The sequence below is a fragment of the Neopsephotus bourkii genome, unplaced genomic scaffold (genome assembly GCF_033783945.1).
Source record: "Neopsephotus bourkii isolate Nb327-2 ecotype Australia unplaced genomic scaffold, CSIRO-AGI_Nbou_v1 NB_384, whole genome shotgun sequence".
Classification (NCBI taxonomy): domain Eukaryota; kingdom Metazoa; phylum Chordata; class Aves; order Psittaciformes; family Psittacidae; genus Neopsephotus; species Neopsephotus bourkii.
In genome coordinates, this window is record NW_026900889.1 from 1,152,249 (window position 1) to 1,177,768 (window position 25,520).

The 25,520-nt window shown below is 52.6% G+C and overlaps 4 protein-coding genes across 11 annotated transcripts; 2 read left to right on the top strand and 2 right to left on the bottom strand.

The window, feature by feature from the left end:
- Nucleotides 1-885: 885 nt before the first annotated feature.
- On the bottom strand, nucleotides 886-10,735 carry E4F1 (E4F transcription factor 1). Of its 8 annotated transcripts, none has more exons than XM_061349153.1 (14): nucleotides 10,499-10,735; nucleotides 9,907-10,055; nucleotides 9,726-9,840; nucleotides 8,676-8,881; nucleotides 8,174-8,294; nucleotides 7,778-7,930; nucleotides 7,331-7,497; nucleotides 6,600-6,830; nucleotides 6,193-6,298; nucleotides 5,466-5,683; nucleotides 4,806-5,004; nucleotides 3,585-3,745; nucleotides 2,744-2,806; nucleotides 886-1,968 (listed from the first exon to the last, which is right to left on the bottom strand). In XM_061349153.1, exons 1-14 carry the CDS (start codon nucleotides 10,653-10,655, stop codon nucleotides 1,621-1,623), a joined length of 2,394 nt encoding a protein of 797 aa, XP_061205137.1. In that variant the 5' UTR covers nucleotides 10,656-10,735; the 3' UTR covers nucleotides 886-1,620. The 8 variants fall into 8 exon arrangements, with proteins under 8 accessions (XP_061205137.1, XP_061205138.1, XP_061205135.1 ...); XM_061349154.1 differs by having other exon boundaries at nucleotides 9,726-9,822; nucleotides 10,499-10,734; XM_061349151.1 differs by lacking the exon at nucleotides 10,499-10,735 and having other exon boundaries at nucleotides 6,600-6,827; nucleotides 9,726-9,822; nucleotides 9,907-10,305.
- A 293-nt stretch (nucleotides 10,736-11,028) lies between these two features.
- PGP (phosphoglycolate phosphatase) lies at nucleotides 11,029-14,179 on the top strand. The gene is made up of 2 exons (XM_061349158.1): nucleotides 11,029-11,662; nucleotides 11,998-14,179. Exons 1-2 carry the CDS (start codon nucleotides 11,044-11,046, stop codon nucleotides 12,321-12,323), a joined length of 945 nt encoding a protein of 314 aa, XP_061205142.1. The 5' UTR covers nucleotides 11,029-11,043; the 3' UTR covers nucleotides 12,324-14,179.
- A 637-nt stretch (nucleotides 14,180-14,816) lies between these two features.
- BRICD5 (BRICHOS domain containing 5) lies at nucleotides 14,817-20,946 on the top strand. The gene is made up of 6 exons (XM_061349159.1): nucleotides 14,817-15,726; nucleotides 16,911-17,039; nucleotides 18,492-18,644; nucleotides 18,898-19,005; nucleotides 19,863-20,016; nucleotides 20,472-20,946. Exons 1-6 carry the CDS (start codon nucleotides 15,688-15,690, stop codon nucleotides 20,564-20,566), a joined length of 678 nt encoding a protein of 225 aa, XP_061205143.1. The 5' UTR covers nucleotides 14,817-15,687; the 3' UTR covers nucleotides 20,567-20,946.
- MLST8 (MTOR associated protein, LST8 homolog) lies at nucleotides 20,720-25,395 on the bottom strand. The gene is made up of 8 exons (XM_061349157.1): nucleotides 25,243-25,395; nucleotides 25,100-25,151; nucleotides 24,856-25,018; nucleotides 24,672-24,747; nucleotides 22,906-23,058; nucleotides 22,634-22,758; nucleotides 22,040-22,203; nucleotides 20,720-21,474 (listed from the first exon to the last, which is right to left on the bottom strand). Exons 1-8 carry the CDS (start codon nucleotides 25,369-25,371, stop codon nucleotides 21,356-21,358), a joined length of 981 nt encoding a protein of 326 aa, XP_061205141.1. The 5' UTR covers nucleotides 25,372-25,395; the 3' UTR covers nucleotides 20,720-21,355.
- Nucleotides 25,396-25,520: the final 125 nt, after the last annotated feature.

The following is a 25,520-nucleotide window of genomic DNA, read 5'->3' on the forward strand; positions in this document are numbered from 1 at the left end:
GCAGTGCTCTGTCTGGTTAACAATGCCTCAGCAAAGCACTATTTAAGATACTTCCCTGGGTGAGATCTCTGAGGTTAAGCTTGGTCCTCTTGTTTCCTTGTTAGAGGGAGCGTTAGTGAATTGGCTGGTTCGGAGAGACAAGTTGGGTCCATCTTACTGGAGTGAAACTTTCTCCCTGTGCACACTTGCAAGGGAAGAGCTAACAAAGAGTGAGCTGCTGTGAACTGAGGAAGCTTCATCTTTGTGTGAGTATCTTTGCTTGGCAAATGATTAACCCATTTCTGTTAATATGGAGAACAGGTTGCATGGGTTTAGCTGACAGACTTCATGCAGAATCTGAACTTGAAGGAACCATGTTCTACTACAGATCTGGGTTAGGATGGAGCACCTTGAATTTAGACGGGAAACTATTACAAGTGAGGTGCTTGGTGAGGCACTGGCACAGGGTGCCCAGAGAAGCTGTGGCTGCCCCATCCCTGGCAGTGCTCAAGGCCAGGTTGGACACAGGGGCTTGGAGCAAGCTGCTCCAGTGGAAGGGGTCCCTGCTTGTGGCAGGGGTTGGAGCTGGAGGAGCTTTAAGGTCCCTTCCAACACAAACCAGTCTGTACCAGGATTCTGTAGGTGAACACTAGAAGGCACTTGATGGCTGTCCTTCAGAAAACCCTTGGCCTTAATAGCAGAAGATAAAAGTTAACTTAGAGCTGTGCAAGTGGCCTCTGCCATCCCTCTACCTGGGGATCATGTGAAAGGCTCCGAAGCACACATGTACTGGCTGCGTTTGACTCACCTACTGATGAGGGTTTCTTAGGCACAAGGTCAAGGGGCCCCCATTCTCTTTCCAGACATCCTTCTGTTTAGGTGACAACAAAGCAGAAATTGGCCAAGTCTAGTAAGAACTTTAAATAACTTTATTTTTACAAAGGTGTTTATTTACATGCTGGAGCTGTACAATATGCAAATAAAAACCCAGATATGCTTTTAAAAAAGAAACTATCATATACAATATGGCTTTACACGCCACCAGGCTCCTCTCAGGGCAGCCTGTCTGGCACTGCAAGGGTACAATGATGCATTCTTTCATAGACCAGTACATAAGGCTACTTGTCCAGGATATAAAACGAAGATACTGCAGTACCATGCCTTAGCAGGCATAAAGGAGTGAGGTTAAAGGCATGAAAGTTTGAGTGGTGGTGAACACACACCAGAACTCCTTGGGTTTGGTTTCCTTGGTTTGCTTTAAATGCATATGTTAAGTAGTCTCTTATGAGACCCTCAATCTTTGTTTCACTTTCTGAATGCTTTTGAACACCAGAACACCACTGATCTGTGGTCAGAGGTCAATGCTTTACACGGAACCTTCCTTTATTTGAGGCAGCTTACAAACTACTGAGACTGTCAACTCTGGTGCATCGGTCACTTCCACAGTACAACTATGCAGAGGATTTTAACTATTGGTACTTCCATTTTAACCAGGAAACATCTCAGTGCTGTACCTTCCCATTAAGTCACTTCCCCATGGAAGCATTCCCTCCCCTAGCAAAGGCAGAACTGCTCAAACTCCCAAACTGAGAAACCCAGGAAGTTTTACATTAGCATCTGTCAGTGGGTGCATGCTGCTCATCACACAATGAGAGTCTGGACTTCCACCTCTGCCTCCTGCGAGGCAATCACAAACTCTCCTGCATGTTCCATGATTTCAATGTCCTCCGATGCCACCATGGTCACCGTCGCCTCTTCCGTCTCGATGCCACCCTCCGTGGTCAGCACTGCTCCCTCTCCGATGGCAGAAGCCAGTGTCATGGCCACCTGCTCAGTGAGGCTCTCAGGGGTGGCGATGGTGATGGTGTCTGCAGCATCAGTGGTTACTTCAGAGTTCTCAGCCACGGTGACGTTCTGCACAATGATCTGGTGACCAGAGTTTGCTTGATTCACTATTTGCTGCACGACCTTCATAATGTGGCTGTCGACCTACAGGAAGAGAAAAGAGGACTCGTTAGGTCTCGGTGTGGTGTTCTCTCTTAGAAGTATGGATAGTTCTCATCACCACAAGCAGAGCAGTGCAACAGCATTTAATTCCACTTTCCTCCAGCTGCTGAAGTACCCATCACTCCCCGAGCAGCAGACCCCTAGAATATGGCATACCTCACGTCACTGAAGATGTTTTGCCAGCAGGACACATCATAGAATGGTTTGGCTTTGAAAGGACCTTAAGATCATCTAGGTCCAGCCTGGCCTTCAACACTGCCAGGGATGGAGCATTTACCACTTCTTTGTGCAACCTGTGCCAGCACCTCAGCACCTTCACAGGGAAAAACTTCTTCCTTGTATCCAACCTGAACTTCCCCTGTTTCAGTTTGAACCCATCACCCCTTGTCCTGTCGCTACAGTTTCTGATGAAGAGTCCCTCTCCAGCACCCCTTGGATGTCAAACTATTTATAGACAAATCCAAGCAATGCATGCCAGGACCTTTGAACTGACAGAATCCAAGCCAGGAGCCCAGCCAGCCTCTGACTGTGCAGCAGGAACCATTTTTAGCATTCTGGAATGCATTGCAAGGACCTAGGGTTACCAGCACTAACCCAGTCATATCCAGTATGACCAGTACAGGCAGCTCTGTAAACCTACAGAGGTCAGTCAGTTGATTATCTGAAGTTGGGTTTACTCAGCATGACTTTCAGGACACCAAAAGTGATTCATTTCATCTACAAGTCCCCATAATAATCCTTCATGTAGCTGCTTTACCTCGTGTCTTGTTCCCTCTATGATTTCAGTAGCTTCATTGGTTTCCATGTCTTCAGTAGCAGTCTTGAAAGACAAAATATGATGATTCTCTTTTTAGATTATTACCAAAACCACTTTATTACCAAGATATAAGACATTAAGATCTTTTATAAGAGTCTGTCTGTTCCCCTACTGCTGCAGTAGCTCCTCTAAAGCCAGCTCCTCCTTGACATTACCTCCAAATCCCATTGTCAAGAGCTACTCAAAAGTAACTCTCAGTGCTCACAGATAACCAGAAGAGAACATCCTCTCTCAGCAGGACTTGGCCAACTGGCAGGTTCTTCTATTGGAGAAGAACTGTGGCAGCACTAAAGGGGCTCAGTAAATGAACTGTGTTATTCTGCACTGATCAGTAGTGGCTCTTTGTCACAAGGGGGGAGAGAGCAAAATTCATTGCTTTTGGCAGCCACAGCCAGTTAAAAACAGATTATTCCTCTGCTAAATTATTTCTTTAAGTTAAATAGAAATGGGAGAAAATAATAGGTAAAAGTTGAGGGAAAGGTGAAGCAAGTCAGTGAGGACATAAAATGTAGTATGGTCAGTTCTCAGTCTCAGCTTTCTGATGTCTTCCTGCATTCTCATTTTCCTGCGTACATTACAGGAAGGCTTTGGGAAGGGGGCTCCAGGTGCTCTCCTTCTGAACAAGGTTCTTTAATCCTACTTATTCCTAGGGCCATGCATTGGCTAGATCCTATTTTACCTTCTCCCAAGAGCCTAAGTGAGGAACATCATGCACAACTGCAGTTTCAGTGACAAAGCACCATGCTGAGGTCAGCAGGCAAAGGCATTGCCCACTTCTCACCTCGATGATGTACTCCTGAGTGTCTGCCACCACTGAAGAGAACTCCACCAGCACCGTGTGAGGATCTTCGGAGATGACTGTGGCAGCCAAGTTGTCAGCAGACTGGCTTTCCTCAGACACCATCACTTCCTCCACCTCTTTCAAACCCAGGAGGCAGCCACCTGAATGGTATTCCAAAAATGCCAAAAGAACATCATTTTTCATAATCATTTCAAGTACAGGAGATGCTCATGGAAAATGCTACACATCACAAATGAGGACCTGTAACAGAATACCACTGACAAGTACCAGCTACAAGGCTCTCATCCCACTGAGATCAGCCAGGTGACACCAAACAGAACTGAGACTGGAGCAGAGCCACTGTCCAGTACAGTACGAAAAGACACACAGCTCAGTTCAGATGTAAATCCATACTGGATCTCAAAAGCTGTGTGTGAAGAACAGCATTATCTTCTCTTCTTACACATTTCTCTATCTACCAGGGAACTGTTTTTTCCTTCCAGTGAACTTGTATTCTTTGCAATCTGAACACCTCATCATCACTACCTGACAAAGCTGGAAAATCCATGCTTAGGAGCTCAAGGAGCAGCAGGTCCAGTGCAACTAATCTAATCAAACAAGATTATCTGTGAGAACTCAAGACATTTTCCTCACAGAACATCCATGCTTTGTGCTCTTACAGTTCACCTCTTCCCCAACACAGGAATCAAGCTCTCTGGCATTACTTTGTGGCAATGTTAATTTTCTCCCTCTTTGTGTATAGCCTTGGACCAGAGCCCCTTCACAGTATGGGGTAGGCTCTGGTAGGGTGCAGGCTCTATCTTCCCTTTTAAGACAGTGGTGACACTGCAGAGACCACTTAGGCTAGAGCCTGGAGTAAAGAACCCACAGCACTGCTGCCATTAAGAGTCTTGATGCAAGTCCTGTTTTGCTTATCTTTATTTAGATGATCTAGATTTTATATTAGAACTGATTTACAGCTGTTTGTTCGGCTGACTTTTGGTCAGAAAAATCACAATAGAAACATTCATTAATATAGATTTAAAAAACCCATTAACACATCTCCTGATGCAATTGGGATGCAGATAAATAGCCCTGGATGTCAGTCATTAGCTCCACTCCAAGAAGCCATCCCCGCTCAGCCAAAGAGGAGCTCATCCAAACCCAGCCTGAGACCATCCCACACTCCCACCCATCACAGCCAAACTCTTGCCACCTCACCTTTGGTTTTGAGGTGCCTGTTGAGGGTGCCGTGCTCTGCAAAGCCTCTCCCACACCGGTAGCACTTGAAGGGCTTCTCTCCGGTGTGGTGGCGGATGTGGCGCACCAGCGAGCCCTTCTCTCGGAAGCCACGGCTGCAGAACTGGCACACGTAGGGCTTGTCCTCCAGGTGCGTGCGGAAATGGACCTGCTGGGCATTCTGTACCAAAGGGAGGAGCAGGAGAAGGGAGCTAAAGGGAACTGCCAACTGGAACAAGCAGTATTTTAGCTTCCTGGGCAAAAGTTAACATCCTTGAGGACTTCTTCTCTTGTAAGATATGATAAAAAACATGCTTTACTATTATTACATAGAGTTTTCCAGACAGTTTCTTCACAAATGTGAAGGTTTTACTAAGATCTTAACTGGAAGTTGGAAGTTGTCCCTGCCTATTGCAGAGCACTGGAACTGAATGATCTTTAAGTTCCCTTCCAACCCAAACCATTCTATGATTCTATGACTAGCCCTCTCTTTCCTTACTAAAAAGCCTCCTTCTGGAGCTTCAGCTCTTTAAGAGGTAAGTGGCCTCTGTTTTTCAGGAGCAAAGCCTCCTAACTTCTCCCAAACCCTGGCTCTGGAAAGGGAAACCTGGCAGGCAGGCAGGCTGTGGTGAGGGAGTTCACCTTTGTCTTGTACCGCTTGCCACACTTGGGGCAGGAATAGGGCCGCTCATCGGAGTGCACTCGTCGATGCCCCTTCACATGTGCAATGGTCTTGTAGAGCTTCCCGCACTCTCCACAGCGGAAACGCCGCTCGTTCACGTGTACCTCCTGGTGTTTCTTTAGCAGGTAGCCCTTGGTGAACTCTTTGCCACATTCCTCGCATTTAAAAGGCTTGTAATCTATAGAGAAAGAGAGGACATGTGGTTGGTGCATGACAACTCACAGGAGCGTCTCCTACATGCTGTAACAGAATCCTTGTCAAAAACATGACCCAAGAGGAGGGAAATTATATTAACTGTGTATAAGGGCTTTGTCTCATTCAGAAGTGAATTCTGCTCCAATGTTGCTCTCCTGGTCTTTGGTGCCTTTCAAGCAGCAGGTCCAGCTATCGACCTGTTCTGCTCACCAACCTTTTTTCTGGCCTCTTCATCAAATTCCACTTGCGAGGATGCAGTGCAGCCCCAAAATGTGAAAATTGGGAGTGTTTTGTTAGGTATTTCTTTTACCCTTTATTCTAGACCTCTCCCCAAATCAACCTTTTCATATTCGTGTGTCACTAATTGATTTTAATCAGTTGATTTTGCATGGCTAAGGCCATGTAAAGGCAAGGAAGTTGAAACAAAGCAAGCTGTGCTATGTGGGACACCTCACATTTTAGACACTTTAAGCATAAGCAGTAGAACTTTACCTAAATGACCTTTGATGTGTGTTTCAAGAGAAGTAGCTTCACTGAAGGCTTCGTTACAGTGAGGGCAGATGTAACTTTTATACCCATTTGTTCTTTCAGCTTCTGGCTATTGGAAAGAAAATGGTACAGCATAAGTATGTTTGTACTGGTGTGGGTACTAAGTACTGCAGTTAAATACCCCAGCTTTGACCAGGAAGAGATCTGTATGGTTAACAGGAGAGAGAGAGCACCTCTGTCCTAACACCACACTTAAAACACGTGTGAAATATGTGTAACTATAAAATCTGACACAACTCCCAGGGCACAGGGAGAGATGCAGAGAGGGTAACATGCCAACAGTGCTGTGCACAGCCAAACACAGGCAAGGAACATTACACAATGAATCTATGTACGGAATACAAACATACAGCCTCTGCTTGTTCTACTTCAACACACTGCTCCCCACATGGCTCCTCTTCTGCTTCCACCGCTTCATTCTGCAGTCCTTCTGCAGCAGCCACAGCAGGCTCTGTGTCTGGCTTCTGCATCTCCTCCACAGCGACTCGCTCTATCACGATACCCGAGTTCCTCATGGCCTCCCTCAGCAGGTTCTCACTTGTCGCTTCCCCCTCACATGGCAGCTCCTCGGGCTGTGACTGCTGAAGGAAGGAACAGTCTGGTAACTGGTACAGCAAATACACCCTCAGCCCTCTCTTTACCGCCATTCTTTCTAAGGTATCTCGTGCTGTGATACAGGGTTGAAAAGTCAGCAAAGGAATCATCTTGGACTGGGGAGGAAGAGGAGGTGAATGTGTACTCTGAAGACATACAGTCTGAGGGATGATAAGCCTTTGCTGCTATCACAGTGTCTTGCAGCAGGGAATGATCAACAAAAACACCCTTTCACCTTCTGGGTTGTTCAGTGAATGGTGGTGAATCCTGCGCATCCTCCTGCATGCTACAGATGTGCTGCTAAGCTCAGCCAGACTCTAGCAGAGCAGAATCTTTATGTGCTTGGGTGAAAAAGCAGCTCATTAACCATTTATTCCCATCACACAGATTTTTAGCACCTGTGAGACTTCTGTCTGTGAGGTGAAATACTTCAAAATACTTCTCTGCATACAGCACATGATGGGCCTTTAAGAGAAAATGCACTCACGTCTTGGTCCAAGGATTTTGCATCAACAACAGGCAGCTCCTGCATTTGGACGTGCACTTCATGAAGCACGTTGCCTTTTGCATCTGTCACCAGGTGAATGACGGGTGAGCTCTCGATGGACTCACTCGCTATTGAGGAAACAGTGTCTGGGTTTGAACTAGAGGATCCTGCAAGAAAAGCAGCACAGTGAGTCAGGGGTGTGCTGCCACCTTCCCCAGCCTGCTGTGCCTGGCAGAAAATGTGCCTTAGAACACGAGGTGCCTGCTAAAACCAGCTCTGTTCCAGAGCATCAAACACTCTTCACAGTACTGCCTGGCTACAGAGCTTCAGGTTAATACTTCAGCTCTATAAATTACTTTTTCCTATAAAAAATTAGAAACTGAATACCACAGAAGTGGGTTTCATTTATATGCTCGGTTGTCCCAGACATGGGGGAACAGCACTGACCTGTTGGCAGATCCTCTTTATTGACCACTATTTCTTTGTTCACATTGAAGCGAATCTTTTCAGTGCAGGGTGTAAGAGATTTCAGGTGCCGAGTCAAAGCTCCTGATTCCCGGAAGCTCTTCCCACATTTCTTGCATTTGTAAGGTCTTTCATCTGGGGATGACAGGAATCAAAACAAGTATTAAGGTAACCACTGCCAGCGTGAAGAACACCTTCAGCTTCCTACAGCCAGCCCTGTGCTTCTCTTGTGTTGCCTCCCAGTAGCCCAGCACTGTGGAGCTCAACGGGCTCAGCTCAGCAGCAGGAAAGCAGTGAATTCCCCTGGAAGGTAACCTGGCTCCCTACACACAGAGCACACCCCAGCAACAAGCACTTCTTATTCTGCAGAGCTCTTACCAGTGTGACGCCGATGGTGTCGAATCAGAGACCCTTTTGTCCTAAAGGAAGTGCCACAGAGTTTGCATTCATAGTCCTTCCTGCTGCTGTGAGTGATCATGTGAGCTTTGAGGATGCTGGCCTGGGGAAAGAATTTCATTTTAAAAGATGTTTCAAGTCACAGAATCCCAGACTGGTTTGGGCTGGAAGGGACCCTGAAGTTCATCCAGTTCCAACCCCCTGCCACAGGCAGGAATACCTTCCGCTAGAGCAGGTTGTACCAAGCCCCATCCAACCTAGCCTTGAGCAGTGCCAGGGATGAGGCAGCCACAGCTCCTCAGAGCTAAGGTTAAGGATTTTAGAGGTTAAGTATTTACATTTCAGCTGTAAAGAAAAACTCTGCTCCTGCAGACTTCCCTTTTGGAAGCATCGCATGCACTAGAACAGCACAATGTTATTGAGATATCTTGGTGAACTTCTAGCCTAAATAACTCACTAACCCAAACACACAGGTTATACTTACTGTTTTAAATGTCTTCTGGCATAATTCACAAACATATCTCCCTTCTTTGTTAACCAGCAGCTTAACCTTGATCAGTTCCGTGGAGATATCCTGCTCTGGATCGTCGGGGTTCCCGGGCTCTTCTGGGACTTCCCCATCAGTGTGTCCATCTGGGTTCTCAAAAACATGATCTCCTGCAACAATGACTTCTTTGATGTGCCCACTACCTGGGAAGAGGGTAGGACAGTTACGTACTTTGCAGAAGAGCTTTACCTAACTGCATCCATTTACTGTTGTAGCATTTCACACAGCAGGAGGAGGTATAGGTACTTAAAGCTTGAACATGGGTCATTGCACAGTTCTCGCTATTTACTTTAGGTGCTGGAGCAGGTCCAGAGAAGGGCAATGGAGCTGGTGCAGGGCCTGGAGCACAAGTGTGATGGGGAAGGGCTGAGGGACCTGGGGGGTTCAGTCTGAGGAAGAGAAGGCTCAGGGGGACCTGATGGCTCCCTACAACTGCCTGATGGAGGATGGAGCCAGGAGGGGCTGGGCTCTGCTCCCAAGGAACAAGGGATGGGACAAGAGGAGAGGGCCTCAAGCTGCACCAGGGCAGGTTTAGATGGAGCTGAGGAACAATTCCTGCCCCAGAGGGTGCTCAGGCATTGGAACAGGCTGCCCAGGGCAGGGCTGCAGGCACCGTCCCTGCAAGTGTTCACACAGCATGGAGACGAGGCCTCAGTGCCATGGGTCAGTGGTGGCCTTGGCAGTGCTGGGAACGGTTGCACTGGATGAGCTTAAAGGGCTTTTCCAACCCAGTTGATGCTGTGATTCTATTGCAGCATAACTATTAAAATGGCCACTTCTGCAACAGAGTTTTAACTCTAATTTATTATTGCAGGGACAATTGCAGAGCTGGCCTAGGGATGACTCTGACACCCTCAGCCCCAAGTCCTGCAGCAATACAGAGGCATCACGTGCCTGACCACACGCAGATCACCCTCCAGAGCACACTGGAGGGGGGAACAAGGTCCTGACCCAGCCAGGTACAGAACCAGGCACCCCAAAGCTCACCTACTATAGCAGAGGCATTGCTGATTTCCTCCGCTATCGAAGATGCTTCAACCACTATATGGGCAACAGTTATGGACTCCTCGACAGAAGGAACGACCTGCTGTGACAAACAACACTTTAGCAGAGGAGTTTTATGACCTTTAAAGCCAACAGCCCCAGCTGGAGGAGAAGCCGCTGTCACCTTTTGGACGTCCTGGCCGAGGCCCGGCGAGGCCGCAGGCAGAGCCTCGGGGACTCTGTGGCAGACCTTCTGCAGCTTGTGGTGCACAAACTCTTCCAGGGAGGTGAACTCGGCCTGGCAGCGCCCGCACTTGTGAACATCATCTTCATCTATGGGGGAGAATTCGGGCACGGCTAAAGAAACTGACACGGAAAACTCCTGTGCTGCATGTGGAGGTGAGCTCCCGCACCGGAAGTGGGGGGAGGGTGCTCCCGGGGCTGGGGGTGTTTCCGAGCCGGTTTCTGGAAGGGAACGGGGCGATCCCCCCACCCGGGCCCGGGTCCGCTCTCGCAGCCCGGCGCAGGGACGGACGCAGAGGGGCACCAGCCCGCGTGCTGCTGACAGAACCAGCATGGTCAGGACCCGCTCCGACCACCGAGGGGTCGGTTCCGCCGGGCCGGGCCTCTTCACGCGGCTCCCCGGGCCCCTGCACGCGGCTCCCCGGCCCCTGCACGCGGCTCCCCGGGCCCCACCGCCCCACCCAGGCTCCGCTTTTCCCCTCAGCTCCGGCCGGGCCCTGTCTCGGCGGCGCCGCCCGCCCCGTGGCTGGTACCTTCCTCGCTGAAGGGCGCCGGGAGGCTGAGGAAGGCGGCGGGGCCTGTGGGGGTCACGGCAGCTCCGGAGCCCGCCGTCGCCGCCGCCTCCCGCTCCTCTGCCTCGCCTGCCGTAAGCCCCGCCGGCCCCGTGCTCGTTGCCATCGCGGCCTCCATGTCGCAACGAGCCGCACCACCAAGATGGCGGCTTTACGGCCGTGTCGTCATAACAACGGGCCGTGTGCCGCTGGACTGGCCCACCGCGGGGCGGGGAGGAGGAGGAGCTTGGCCGGTAATGCGTCCGCCTCACGAGGGGGGATGATCCCAGGCCCGCGCGCATATCAGTGTCCGGTGCCCGGCCCCGGGTGACCTCTGACCCCCGGTGAGCACACGGACCGGGCGCCTTAACGAGTTACCTCACGGGCCCCCGCGGCGGCCGGGCGGCCCAATGGCCTGAGGTGACCGCGCTCTCCTGGCCAATGGCAGCGCGCGGGGGGCAGGCAGCCAATGAGAGCGCAGCGGCGGCGCCATGCGGGAGGGGACGCGCGGCTGAGGTGCGGTGGCCATGGCGGGCGGCGGAGGGCAGCGGCAGTGCCGGCGGCTGGAGGCTGAGGCGGCCCGGGCCGTGCTGGACGCCGCCGACACGCTGCTCTTTGACTGCGATGGGGTGCTGTGGCGGGGCGAGGCGGCGGTGAGCGGCGCGGCGGCGGCGCTGGGCCGGCTGGCGGCGGCGGGCAAGCGGCTGTGCTACGTGACCAACAACAGCAGCCGGACGCGCGCGGCCTACACCGAGAAGCTGCAGCGGTTGGGCTTTCCCCCCGCGGAGACCCGCAACGTGTTCGGCTCGGCCTACTGCGCCGCGCGCTACCTGCGCCAAGCCCTGCCGCCCGGCGCCGCCGCGTACGTGCTGGGCAGCCCCGCGCTCGCCGCCGAGCTGGAGGCTGTCGGTATCCCGCACCTCGGGCCTGGCCCCGCCGCCCTGCCCGGCCCGGCGCCCGCTGACTGGGCCCAAGCGCCGCTCGACCCCGCCGTGCGCGCTGTCCTCGTGGGTTTCGACGAGCACTTCAGCTATGCCAAGCTGTGCCAGGCGCTGCGGTACCTCCTGCGCGGCGGGACCGACTGCCTCCTCGTTGGCACCAACCGCGACCACCGGCTCCCGCTCGAGGGCGGCGCTGCCATCCCCGGTGCGCGGGGCAGGAGTGGGTTGGGAGGTGGCTCTGGGTGTCTCCGAGCTCAACCCTGAGTCTTGCTGCATAGCAGTGTGGCAGGCTCAGTGTCCCAGAGCCTGGGCTTCACACTGAAAGAGGGAGAATCCATGCAGATTCCTCTATTCAGGAATAGCGGCTCCTTTCTGATCCCCGTGTGAGACGGTATTCCTGTCTTCCAGCAGGTTCTGTCCACCATTTCTGTTGGGGATGAGCACTTTCCCTCTCCGTCTCGTCCATGGTGTTGTGCTGGCTCATGTGGATGCCGAGTTTCCTTTGCAGTCCCTAACTGGCATTTCCTGCTCTCTCCCTAGGAACGGGCTGCCTGGTAAAAGCAGTGGAGACAGCAGCCCAGCGCGAGGCATTCATCGTGGGGAAGCCCAACCGGTACATGTTTGATTGTGTGGCGAGTGAGTTCAACATCGACCCTGCTCGTACCATCATGGTGGGAGATAGGCTTGACACAGACATCCTCATGGGCAACTCCTGCGGCCTCACCACCCTGCTCACGCTGACCGGGGTCAGCACGCTGGATGAAGTGAGGGGCCACCAGGACAGCGACTGTCCGACCAGGCAGAGCCTGGTGCCCGATTACTACGTCGACAGCATCTCCGACCTCCTGCCAGCACTGGGGGAGTAGGAGAGCAGAGTGCTTGCAGCCTCTGCAGCCATACTCTCTTAATCACCCTGTGACAGTAACTAGCATACTACCCGGAGTTAGCAGCCCTTAGCAGCTTTTTAACCTTCCTGTCCTCCCAATGTGATTTTGTTTACATCTCAGTCTTTAAATGCACTTTGAAGCCAAAAGGGCATTAGTGTCACCCATGTCCTTAGGGCTTGGGGCTGTTTTTAAACGAATTCTAAGCAGCAGTCTATCCAAAAGTTTGTTTTGCTCAATGTCACCTTGTCCTCTAGACTGAGTTGAGGGAAGTAGAGCTGGTTGATCTGAGGGAAAGAACCCAACATCTCTGTGGTGTATACTTACCTGGACAGGTCATAACTCAGTCTGGTTTATTCAGGGAAACCTGGAGTGTTTAGTACCAGCTATTTTGAGCAATGGCTGCAGACATTGGCAGGTGGCAGGATTAGTCTTTAGCTGTGGGTTGAATTTTCTTCTTCCAGCCCAATGCAGATGTCACGGAAACTGACTCTGTCTTTGTTTATGTGACCACTGCAGATTGCACTAGTGCAGATTAGGATTATTCCACTCTCACAATACAAGCAGGGTCTTTGGTCTCACTGTGTTTGTCTGAGTGCTGGGTGTATGTATAAAGCACATGTACATACAGAGCTACCCCCATCCTAAATATATATCAGAATATATATAATTATAAATTTAAGTATAGTATATGATAATATATCTTGTTTCCCAAAAAGGAGGATAAGAGGAATGTACTTCACTGATCACAGTAGATCCAAGCTTTTGCATTTGGTAATGCAGAAAGTCTACCCACACAGGACTGTCCTTCACTACTGCTGCTTCCCGGATAACTGGATCCGTTAGTACCAAGTTAATTCTTGTGCTTCCCTCAGCATCCAAATAGCTCTTTCCTTGGCTTTAGCTGGAGCATCAGAGGTGATGCTTGGCAAACAGGGACCGGATCTAGCACAGCTTTCCTCTCAAAGAATGCCAAGGCTGTGTGTGATGGTGGCACATGCTTCCTTCAGTACCTGAGGTTCAGCTCTTCCCTGCAGGCCTGGGGCCGGGTGCTTGGCTGCAGAGCAGCACTTGCTGGCTCTGGTGATGATTCCTGTTTGATCTTGAGCTGGGTTTGGGTGATGCACAGCTCTGTCCGTGATAGCTGGATCCAAGGCCGCAGGTGAAAGCTTTTGCATTACAGAATTAAGTGACAAATTAAATATGCAAATAAGCTGCTTTTATCCATAGCTTCCACTGTTGGTAGCTGATTTTAAACTACTTCCTTCCTTCACCTCCCACTGTGCAGCCAGGCAGCTCTGGCAGTGTGTTGGTGCCGTTTCCTTCCAGTCACAACCAGTCACTTGTTTGTAGAGCAATAACCTTGCAGTTCACATTGTCTTTTGGTGTTCACCAGAGTATTAGCTGATCCTGTCCAAGGTGTTCCCTTGTGTCGGGAAGCACGGATTGCCTCTTCCCTGCTCCTCCCTCCAGCTGGAAGCCTGTGGCTGTGTGAAGTCACAGATAAACCCTCAGAGGTAGAACTCTGGGTTAATGTGGAAATGGATGTGATGGATTTCCTGCAGGGAGAGCCTGGCTTCAGGATGTGTTCTGGATTCAGTTCCTCTCTGTGGTGCTTGGAATGTCAGAAGGTGACAAGTAAAGCAGCAAACACCAGGAGAGGCCTGGCCTGGCTGGAGCCAATGCTGGCCCCACACAAGGGACCTGTTACCTTGAGTTGTGTGTGCTGAAATGTGTGGGTGAAGGTGTCAGCTGTGCTTCGAAACTCTGTGCAACTTCCAAACGGTTTTTAAGCCTCTACTTGAATTCGCATTAAACTTCAAAACCTGCTTTCCCCAGCGTTGTCTCACTTTGAAGTCTCTTCTCTGATCTTTGGCACAGGTGTGCTGCGTGAAGGTTGTGGGATTTAGGGGTTGGTTTGTGGTTGTTGTCTTTACTCCTCACACGCAGAAATGGGGAGAGTAATCTAAGCTCTGGAGGGTATTTCTGGGGCTTGGGTCCCAAATCCCTTGATGTGGGCTCAGATTTGCTTCTTGAAGAGCACAGTGCTGAGCAGAACACAGCGATCCTCAATCCTGCCACCCCCAGTGTTTTGTAGAGGGTTTCGCTTAATTCTGTGCCTCAGATTAGGCAGGGCCTCCATTTCTTAGAGCAAGAAAGTGTCTCCTGCATGGCTGTTACAGTCTCTTTGGGGAGAACCCCCCATCTGTATGTTGCTGCTTGGTTCTCACACCTCTTGTGCGAAGCTCAGCTGCAGGTGGTGATGTGGGATCAGTGCTGCGGGATCACTGCGCATTGCCCAGTGAAGCAGAGCTCTGGTTTGGCTGTGCCGGTCCTGTTCTGCTCTCAGCAGTGCCACAGTACAGGGCGTGTTTGTTCAGAGCTGGAGCTCACATCCCACGGAAGCATTGTACCAGAGCTGGATGGATGCTGCCACTGAAATAGCTAACTTTTGACTTACAGCAGGAAAGAGTGAGTGGGGAAGGATTGCCAGTGCTTTGGTGATGAGAAGCTCCACGATGAGCTGCCCTCCTGGCTGAATTGGATTAGTCCTTGGCTGTGCTTAATAGGAAAATGTCCAAAAGCCTTACTTTCCCTTAACAGAGACTACATGAAGGCATTCTGAGCTTTCCCTTGCCTCCGTTCAGTTGCTTGCATCTCGCTGGCAGGTCTCAAATCCACAAACCTCTCTTGGGGACTCCTGTGGATGCCACAGCCTGGTGGGGCATGAACATGAGTGCAGCTGGGGTTGTGGTGATGCCTCTAGCAGAGATCCTTCTCCCAGGGGCTACCTACTACGAGGTCTGTTGGTAGAGCACAAGCATGTCTGTGCAGCTGAGGCTTGCAGGGCAGCAGCCTGTAGGAGGAACACTTGGCCTCAGCCTGTGGAGCTCCGGCAGCACGAGCTTTGTGTTGACAGTGGGAAGTAACTGATGACAGGGGCAGGCTACCCCTCCTTTCTGCTCTATTTTCCACTCTTCATGAGCTTGCAGTGGCCCTGCCAGGAGGGAAGGCCAGGACAAAGTCCCTGACTGTCATCCTGTCCCCTCCAGCCCACTCACAAGGAAGCACCGTGTTAGGCATTGACAGCGTCACTCAGCACTCCTGGATTCAGCCCCATCTCTTCTCCTCTGCCCAGGTGGCAGCTCTCAGGTTTCAGCCTCCCAAAGTCTGGGCTGAGGAACTCCTGGCTGGAATTACTTTTGGCACGATGGACCATTTCTTCTAGATGCACGCTTGTTTTAATTTGGGTTTCCAAGTGTACCGGGAGTTGTAATTGCATATACAGTCTGCATAGAACCAGGAGGCAGAGCTGCAGGAGCAAGGGCCTCATTTGAAGTGGAGGATGGAAGGCAGGAATAACCCTGGCAGCGCTGTCTCCACAGTGAGTATTCCCCGTCCCCCCTGTCACAGAGGGAGACCCCACTCTGGGCGTGATCAATTCCTTATTGAAGGGGCTGAGCTCCTCCTGTTCCCGGGGATCCTGGTGAGGTTTTGTTCATCCTGTCAGATGGATTTTCTTAAGACGTGCTTGGGCTTCCACAAGGCAGGGCAGGATGGTCAGGGTAGAGGTGCTGGAGCACCCCACTTGCACCCTGCAGAGCCATGGGAGAGCCTCAGGGCTGGGAGTCACTGGATTTCTCTCTTTGCACTTTTCCCATGCAGGGAATTCCATTAGCTATTGAAAGCCTGCCTGGGAGCATAGGGCTTGAGCACTGTTGCATCTGGACTGCTAAGCCTGCAGCTCTGCCCAGGCTGGCCTTTGGTGGGACTCACTGCTTCTGTGGTGGGGTAGGTCTGGAGGTTACATATCACCAAAAAGGATCCATAACTGACCCAGAGCCTGGAAGAATCCCTTCCTCGTGTGGCTGCAGCAGTTCTAACCACGGGCATGTATTGGATTTCTTCATGTCCTTCAGACTGAGAAACGGGTTGCTTCTTTTCTAATGGGGGCTGCACAGTTGGGATTACTGGAAGCACATCCTTTCTGCTTGCAAAGAATAATGTTAGGTGCCATTAAGTTAAAGTTGTTTCCATGTAAGCATTAAGGTGAGTGCCAAGCTCTTTTGCTTCAGGTGACAGCTTGGTCTGCACAAGAACAGCTGATCAAGAAGGTAAATACAATCAAACACAGAGTGGGGCACTGAAGCAGGATCGCTCCAACAGGGGCTGTTCCAAATGCTGATGGTTCTCTGGGGATTTCTGCTATAAACCAAAGTAAGTTAATTTGCTGCTAAAGCACAGCAGCAGCAGCTCCTCTGTGGAAAGCTTCCAGCTCCAGCCCTACTCCAGTGGCTTCCCAGTGTTTCCATGCTCCCGTGGCTGCAGGAGGAAGGTGCTCAGCTGTGGGAGTACCCATCACCGGGATGTCAGACCCGAAACTCCAGCACTGTGGGATAAAAGTGATGTTATTCCGGGGCTGCTGCAATGTTTGGGCAGTTCTGCACTCAAACCCCCTCAGTTTGTGCAATGATCTGTGTCATCAGTGGGAATTGCCTGTTACGGGGAAGAAGAATAATCAGTAGGAGGGTTGGTTTTAACTCCTTTCCTTCTTGCCTTGTCTCCCAGGACAGGAGAGCTGCAGTGCGCTTCACAGCTCCACGCAGGACCTTCTGCATCATCCTGTCCATCGCCTTGCTTTGTGCCGTTGGCATCAGCATCCTGGGGGTCCTCATCTTCTCCCCCAGCTCTGCTGAGGTAAGAGACACCAATCAGGCAGGAAGACTTCTGCTCACCACAGCCTTAATGTATGTCAGCACTTGGTGGGAGGGATGAATGGGCTGCTGTCCTGGATTCAGCTGGTTCTCAACTGTACAGTTGTTTTTCTCCTTAGTATCTGGTGCAGAGCTGTGTTTTGGCTTTAGCCTGAGAACAGTGCTGATAACACACTGATGTTTTAGTTGTTGCTCAGTAAAGTTTACTCTGATCAAGGACTTTTCAGTTTCATGCTCTGCCAGTGAGGGGGGGCACAAGAAGCTGGGAGGAAGCAGAGACAGGACCCCTGACCCAACCTAGCCAAAGGGTATTCCATCCCACAGCACATCGTGCCCATGATAGAGACCAGGGGGAGTCACCTGGAAGGCACAGATCACTGCTCAGGTCACACTGGGTTGGTGGGTGCTGAGCAATTGTATTGGGCATCACTTGTGTTTATTGTTGGGGTTTTTCCTTCCCTTTTTAGTTTCATATTTTCTCCCCTTGTTTTCCCCTTATCATTATTGTTATTGGTGGTAGCAGCAGTGGGTTTGTGCTGTACCTGAGTTACTGCACTGTTCCGTCCCAAGCCATGGGATTTATATTCTGTTGATTCTGCTCCCATCCCTCCGGGAGCGGAGGTGGACACAGACGGGCTGTGAGCATGGTTCTGGGTTACCGGCTGGGCTTAAACCATGATAGCTGTGATCTGGGCTGGCTTCAGCTGGTTCCCCATTCTGGAAGACCAGCAGGTACAGGGGCAGGAAGGTGCTGGCATTGCTGCTGAAGTGGGTGCTAAAAACAGCATCCCTTCAAGTGAGTCACAGTGTGAGTGCTGAGCTGCTCTGTGTCAAAGCAGGAGAGTTCCAATGTGTGCCCTCTGGGGAGGCAGATCCTGCTCTCCTGAGCTCTCCCCTGCATCCAGCTCCAGGGCAGCAGCACAAGAGGGACATGGAGCTGTTGGAATGAGTCCAGAGGAGGCCATGAGGATAATCAGGGGCAGGAGCAACTCCTGTATGCAGACAGGCTGAGAATACTGGGGCTGTTCAGACTGGAGAAGAGAAGGCTCCTTAAGGGGGAGACCTTAGAGCAGCTCCAGTGCCTAAAGGGGCTGCAGGAAACCTGGAGAGGGGCTTGGGACAAGGGCCTGTAGGGACAGGCCAAGGGGAATGGCTTGAACCTGCCAGAGGGGAGACTGAGCTGAGCTCTTAGGCAGAAGCTCTTCCCTTTGAGGGTGCTGAGGCGCTGGCACAGGGTGCCCAGAGAAGCTGTGGCTGCCCCATCCCTGGCAGTGCTCAAGGCCAGGTTGGACACAGGGGCTTGGAGCAAGCTGCTCCAGTGGAAGGGGTCCCTGTCCATGGCAGGGGTTGGAGCTGGATGAGCTTTAAGGTCCCTTCAACCCAAACCAGGCTGGGATCCTGTGATTGGTGGCATTGTCCCTCTCTTTGTGCCCAGGCTGGCTCGCAGCTCGTCCGTCTGACACTTGAGGGCCAGCAGGACCTGCTGAGAAATCAGACAGCTTTGGTGGACAAGTCCAGGAGCACCGTGACCTATTACATCACCTCACAGAGCAACCACACCGCCGTGGTGCTGTACGACAGCAGGAATGTAAGTGTGTTACATCACCTTCCTTGTGTGCATGGGGGTGAACAGAGGAGCCCAGGCTGGTGCGAGAAGAGTTACAGAGGTGGGAGCAGGAGGTGTAGACCAGGAAATGCATTAACCACCTACTTTAGGGGCCTTTCTCTGCACCTTTAGTTAGGAAAGAACACAGGGCAAAAGGAGGGATGTCCACCTGGGGGCTGTTAAGGTAGCTGTGGGGGCCACTGACTGCTCTAAAGGGGCACGATCTGTCTTGCAGGGCTACGTGTGCTACAAGCCCATGGAGCAGCATGTGTGCTACCTGAAGAGGATGGACTCCTGGGACCTCCAAGCCCTACAGACACCTCTCAACACGTCTGAGCAGAGAGTGAGCAGCGGCTGCGGCCGCTCCTGGGGCAGCTGAGTGGTCAGGGGTGATGAATTGGGCTTTGCACAGAGTCCTGCCTTGCTGAAGGCCGTTTCCTGCAGGGATTTGGGTTTGCAGTGCTGACTCTTTAACACCAGCATCCCAAATGTGGCTAAATGAGGGCAGGGGCTCTCCCAGCCGGGGTAGCAGCTTGGTGTTCACTGCTTGGTGGGGCTGGGTTGGTGCCTGGCACAGGAGCAGGGCTCTGCTTTGGAGTGCTGTGTGTGAGCTCAGAGCAGCAGCTCCTGCTTTTATGGATACCCAATCTGTGAGAAACAGCAGAGCTGCACTTGGGAAGGGGGGGATATGTCCCATGGGGTGAATAGCAGGGCTCTCACAGGACCCACTCCCACTGGATTCTGTTACCTGCTCAGAAATCCAGGGAACAAAAAACAAAGGGGGCTTGTTAGCAATTCACGGAGAGGAAGGTTGGAGCAAAGCATGTACACAGACCCTCTGAACTCAATGCTAATGGATGCATGGGCAGGGGGCAGATTCTGTTTCAAGAAGACAGAAGGCCCCATGGTTTTGTGCCCCTGTCATCTGCTCTCCATTACCTCGGGGGCTCCTTTGCCTGCTGCTGTAGTGTTTAACCCAGAGCAGTGAAGGAGCACAGCACCCACCAGGGCAGGCTACCAAAGGGGTTGCAAAGAGGAGAAAGTATCTGCCTGGCTATAAGGCTCCTTCATGGAAGTCAAAGAGTCGGTGGTGCCTGTCCTGGCCACCAAATGGCCTGTGTGTCCCCTGCTCCCCAAGCCACAGGGCCAGGAGGGACAAAGAGCCTGGGGAGGAACTAACAGGGACATTGTTTGTTCCAGGCTGATCAGCTGCTCCGTCTCAATAACCAGACCAAGCACTACCAGGAGTTCCTGGGTGTTCTGGCAGGGGGAGAGGTGGACCCCCGGGGCCTGGGGGAGCCTGTGCAGAGCCTGTGTGAGCAGACACCCATCTTCAGGGTCAGGAGAAGCGAGGGTGAGTGGTGTGTGTTTCCCTTTGCACAGGAGGGAGGTGTGGTTGTTCTAGTACCCCTCAGAGGAGCAGGTTGGGCTGTGCAGAAGCTGATGCGTGTCCTAAGATGGGCTGCCAAGGGACAGGTGACCTCTAGTGAGAATCAGACTATTGTTAGTGCTCCCCAAGGGCTGGCTCGTACCCACAACCTGCAGTGAACCAGCTGGCAAAGGCTCCGAGGCCCCTTCTCCAGGCAACATAGCAGCTTGTGCAGCCCCAGAGCAGTCTCCTGCAGTGCTGGTGGCTTAATGCTTGTCACCTCCATCCTCACCAAATCAGCCTGCTGAGCTCTCCTTCTGTTCCATCTCACTCCAGCTTTAATGGGAAAGGTCATTCCTGGAGGCTCTCTGCTTGGCTGGCTCCCCAGCGACTACAGGAGCTTTCCCCTCACCCTGCTTCTGTCCTTGCTCATTTGGCAGGTCCAGGGAAGCAGCGCCTCATCTACCTTTGCATTGACATCTGCTTTCCAAGCAACATTTGTGTGTCTATCTGCTTCTATTACCTCCCCGAGTAAGTCCTGCAGCCGTGGATTCCCTCTCTACATACTTGAAGTGGATTCCTGAGACACCTCTGATTCCAAGGAAGGTAACAGTTCCACCACCCCCAGAGCTTCCTGATCTCATGCTGTTGGCAAAGACTGTTTAGAGAATGACCATAACTCTGCAGCTGACCATGACAGACACTTTATTTGCAGCTGTGCTCAGGCCTGCACTGTGTACGTAGGTATTAGGAGATCCAGGCCTAGAGGCATTCTGTGGTGTAGCTCGTGTTACACGGCTACAAGCCCTGCTCAACACAAGGTTATTACACTTGCTGGGGGGGTTGGCTTTGTAGCAGTGCAGCTCTCCCAGCGAGTCTGTGACTTACACTTTGAATAAAGGGATTGCAAACTAAGGAATCAGCTGCCTCTCCTCTGCTCAGCCTCTTCCAGCAGTTAGAAAGGCTGATTTATTTTTCCCCCACTTTGGGATACAGGAACATCAGAGAGCTGTCAGCAGCTGATGCCACAGGGATTCCTCTGGCTGAACAGCACCCTGCTGCCCTCGGTGGGATCCTGCCTCCCTCTCCCATTCCCTTTTGTCCAGGCAGCCTCCCTTGGAAGCCACATGTGTTTCAGTGATGATGTGCTTGGAGCTGCAGCCTGGTCCCACCGGGGCAGAGGCAGGTGTTGCTGCCAGAGACTGAGCCCTTCACCAGAGGAAGGGATGGTGGTTACAGGTTGTGTCTCAGGCTCCAGAGAGGGTGTTGCCACTGCAGGACAAGGGACAACAAGCAGAGGTCCTCTCCTCCCACGATGCGGCTGTCAGCCCAAGACGCTGTCGTTGAAAGCCAGGCAGACAACTGCTTTCTGGTGGCCACTGTATTCCCTCTTGATCTCTCCTGTCTCCACGCACCAAAGTCTGGCCAGGTTGTCAGAGGAGGCTGGAGAGAAATGGGAGAAGAACGGGGTAAACTGCATTAACCTTTACACTTACCTTTTAATTACTATTACAAGACTTTCCTCTTGCTTCATTCAACACTATTATTACGACAAGAGGTAAGGGAGCTGTGCAGAGCAAGAAGCTTGCTGCATTTCTGTATTATACAAAGGTTTATGTGTTACTGTGGATGTTACAACATGCGTGGTTTGAAGGGGCCATCCTGCCTCGTGCTGCCAGCAGCAGTGCTATCAGGTGAAACAAACTGCACAGGTGAAAAACATCCCTCCAGTTTGAACAGATGCCCTGTTGCAGCATAGGAGTTAGTAGACACTTAGAGGAGTTAGTAGGTGCTTAAGAGAGTTTAAAAGTAGACACTTAAGGGAGTCAGTAGATGCTTAAGGGAGTTAGTAGACACTTAAGGGAGTTAGTAGGCTGTGTTGTGGGTGTGAGGCTGGGTGCTCTCCTCACCCAGCTGGGTTTGGCAATGTCCCAGCTATAGAAATGGGCGAGTCCTGTGCTAGTGCAGGGCCCTGCAGCCCAAACCAAGCAGCGCAGCAGGGCCTCACCTGTGACGATGTACTGGGAGTCCCCGGAGAAGGCGCAGTCCCACATCCAGCCCCGAGATGTTTCTCCTGGGTTGTTGCTCTTAATGCTCAGCTCTGTCATCAGTGAGAAGTTTGAAGTCCTCCAGATCTTGCAGGTCTGATCTGCAGAACACGTAGCCAAGAGCCTGCGAGGCAGAGATGTGCAAGGGCAGCCTCATTACTCACACTGCATGCCCAAGGGCCTCTCATTAACTTGGGCCTGGAGCAGCAGTGAACTGGAGACCTGAGCTCATTGCAACCCCATTTCTTTACACCTATGTCATCTGCTTTACAAGATTCGAGCTGAACAGGCTTGTGAAGGACACCAAGTTCCCCACTTTGCTCCTGGAGATCAGCAACTGAACCCCAGCTTTAAAACACCTCATGGCCACAAAGCTTGTTGAGATCATGGTCCACGAGGCTGGGATGCACTGATAGCTACTCAGTGCCATGTCCTGCTCCTCCCTGGGGACCTGCAGGGAAGTGCGGAGCCAGCACCAGCCGCATCTGGAGGCGCAGCTGGCCTCTGCCTGCCCAAAAGGACCATCACTTCCCACAGCTGGCTGCAGCACTCACGTGGAGTCGGGGCTGAACTTGCACTGAAGCGCGTAGCGGTTGTGTGCAGGGATCTTGGTCTTGGGGATCAGCTGAGTCACCTCCTCCCCGATGCCACCCGTCAGGTTCCACACGTAGCAGTGTCCCTGTGGGGAGACAGGGGGTGATGGTCGCCCACCCCAAAGAAGCCTGGACTTCCCATGTCCGACCCCAGCCCCGCTGCAGGCAATGCTGGTACGTGCACCTGAGCCCCATAAACCCCCCCCCCCACACTGGATGCCATGGGGGCTCACCGAGCTGTTCACAGCTGCCATGTAACTGGCATCAGGGTCAATGTGAACTGAATTCACAGAAACTTCAGGCTCTGGAATCAGCTGCTCATTGTGGTCAGTCTTCAGGTCCCAGATGTGAATGGCGCCGCTCTGATCACCCACTATCAGCTCTGCCTGCAAGAGAGCAGCAGCCTCGTGTCTCTGAGGAGAACCCCGCAAGCAGCAGCCTCAAGCTGATGCTCAGATCATGCCCGTGGAGCCTTGCTCTGGTTTTAAGCATCATGGTCCTGTTTCACCTCATTATTCCGCAGCGCAGGGCTGCTTCAGAGCCCTAGGAGCCTGCTGAGTGCCTGTGCACTGAGAGCAAGCAGAGCACGGACCTCACACTGCAAAAAGGCTTTACAGAAGTGTTTGCTCACTTTATATACCCCAGAGCAGGCAGAAGATGCCTCAGTTCCAGAACCTTTGCACAGCTCCAGCAGCTTCCACAGAAGCCAAAGGATTTTCAGCACATCCCAGCCACGGGCATTCAGATGCAGGTTGGCCGGTGAACAACTGAAGCACTCAGGAGTGTACGAATACCTGAGAACCTCCAGCCTAAATGGGCTTTTCTCCCTCCCTCCTCAGGGGAAGGACAAGAGGAAGCTGAAGGGCAGAGCTCTGGCTCCACTCCCATGCTCGGAGCAGACCATGCTGGCAGCTCTCCACTAACCCAGGGCTTTTATTGACAGCTATGCAACAGCATCGCTTCAGCAGGTCCCAGGACCAGCTATTCCTGTCCCCTGAGGCAAAGGCTGGTTTCTGAGGAACACAGTTTGGAGTCTTTTTTGGTTCTTGAGACCCAACTCACTCTTAGCAGCTGAAAATGCCATTGCTAAAGCCATCACCGCTGTACCCAGGCTGTGAGAAGCCTCTATCAGCATCATGGCAACAGGGAACTGCAGAGGGATGAAGCTATCCGCATGAACACTGCCACCTTGGGACTAACTAACTGCCTTCTGCTCACAGACCAGCACCTCAGCAGCATCTCAGCTAGTGATGACTTCATGTGTAAGATCTATGTACAACAATAATGCTTGGCTTGAACACTGTATGTTCGCACAGCACCGGCTCTATAGGAGCATCGGCAGCATCTGGGTGAAGTGTGATCCAAATCATTGATCTCAAATCGGGTCTGAAATTCCAGACTCAGAGGTTAAACCTTCTGGAGATCAAACAAAGAAACATTTCTGGTGCTTGGCTGTTTACAGAGGTTTGTGCTGCCGAGTCTGTGAACACAAAACGGACCAGATGGGTTATTAACACTGCAATGATACCACCACCATGCCCTCCAATGCTCTGTGCTCCAGCTTAGCCTTGTTTCTCAAGCCCTGGCCATCCCTTCCTTCGTCACCCAAGTGGTGAACATGAGCCTCGAGCAAATCTGACCCAAGTCCTGATGGTAACTGCAGCCCTGGGGTGTGCTCCTTGGCAGAGGTAACACCCTCACGCTCCCCATCCCACCCCATGCCACCACTTCCACCCCAGCACACCCCCTTAGTTATGCCTATGGGGCAGACAGCCCCAAAGGAATGGGGACGCTCCCAGTGCTGCCACTACTGTCCATTTGCATCAGCCACCAGGTAATGAGCACAAACGTGGCTGCTCCATATCCTGCAATGCTCATGGGTCTTTGCCACCAGATCTCTTGCTGTGGATGCCATATAGAACTCTGCAGCCCCTCAGGCCCACCCGGAGGAGCAAGAGCAAAGCCTGGGCTGTGAAGCCACAGCGAGACCGGGGCTCACCTGGTTGGGGTGCAGGCACACACAGTTAATGGGAGCGTTCACCTGGAAGATGCGCTGGCACTGGAGGTTACGAGACCTGTAAGAGAACAGCGAGCACAGAGCGTGGTTAACGGCGTGTGATGAGCTCCACAGCTTTCGGGATGCTGCTGCTGGTGGCGGTGGTGCCGGTGGTGGCGGTGCCCACCTGAGGTCCCAGATCCTGGCCATGCAGTCCTCCCCGCCCGTGTACATCCAGCGCCCGTCCTCGTGGAAGCCCACCGAGGTGATGTTCTTGCTCACGCCGTCGTAGTTGATGACGGGGTTGGGGTTGTTGGAGTTGAGATCGTACATGCGGATGTGCTGGTAGCCTGCAGCGAGGAGCGGGCAGGGGGTGACCCACGGCCCCGATGCCACCCGTGCCCGCTGTCACCGGGGCCGGGCGCGCTCACCTGCGGCAGCGATCATGCTGCGGTCCGGTGTGATCTCCAGCGCGTTCACCTGCTGCACGCACCCGTTAAGGTCCGTACGAAGCAGCCGGAGCCCGGCCCCGCGTTCCCGCACCCGGTGCGCGGCCCCCCCCGGTGAAGGATACGGAGTCCTGGTGCTGCACGGTGCGGGTGCAGATGCCGCTGTGCGCCTGCCAGAACCGCACCGTGTGGTCGTAGCCGGCCGTGGCCAGGATGACCGGGTCGCTGCCCACCGTGCCCTGCGCCGCGTTCATGGTCCCGCCCAGGGTCACCGCACCGCGGGCACCGGGACCCAGCAGAGCCCGGCTCCGTTCCGGTACCGGCGCTGAGCGCTCTGCGCACGCGCGGAAGGCGCGGAGCTCAGCGCGCATGGAGTGACGCCGCTTGAGGCGGGCTCTGTCGG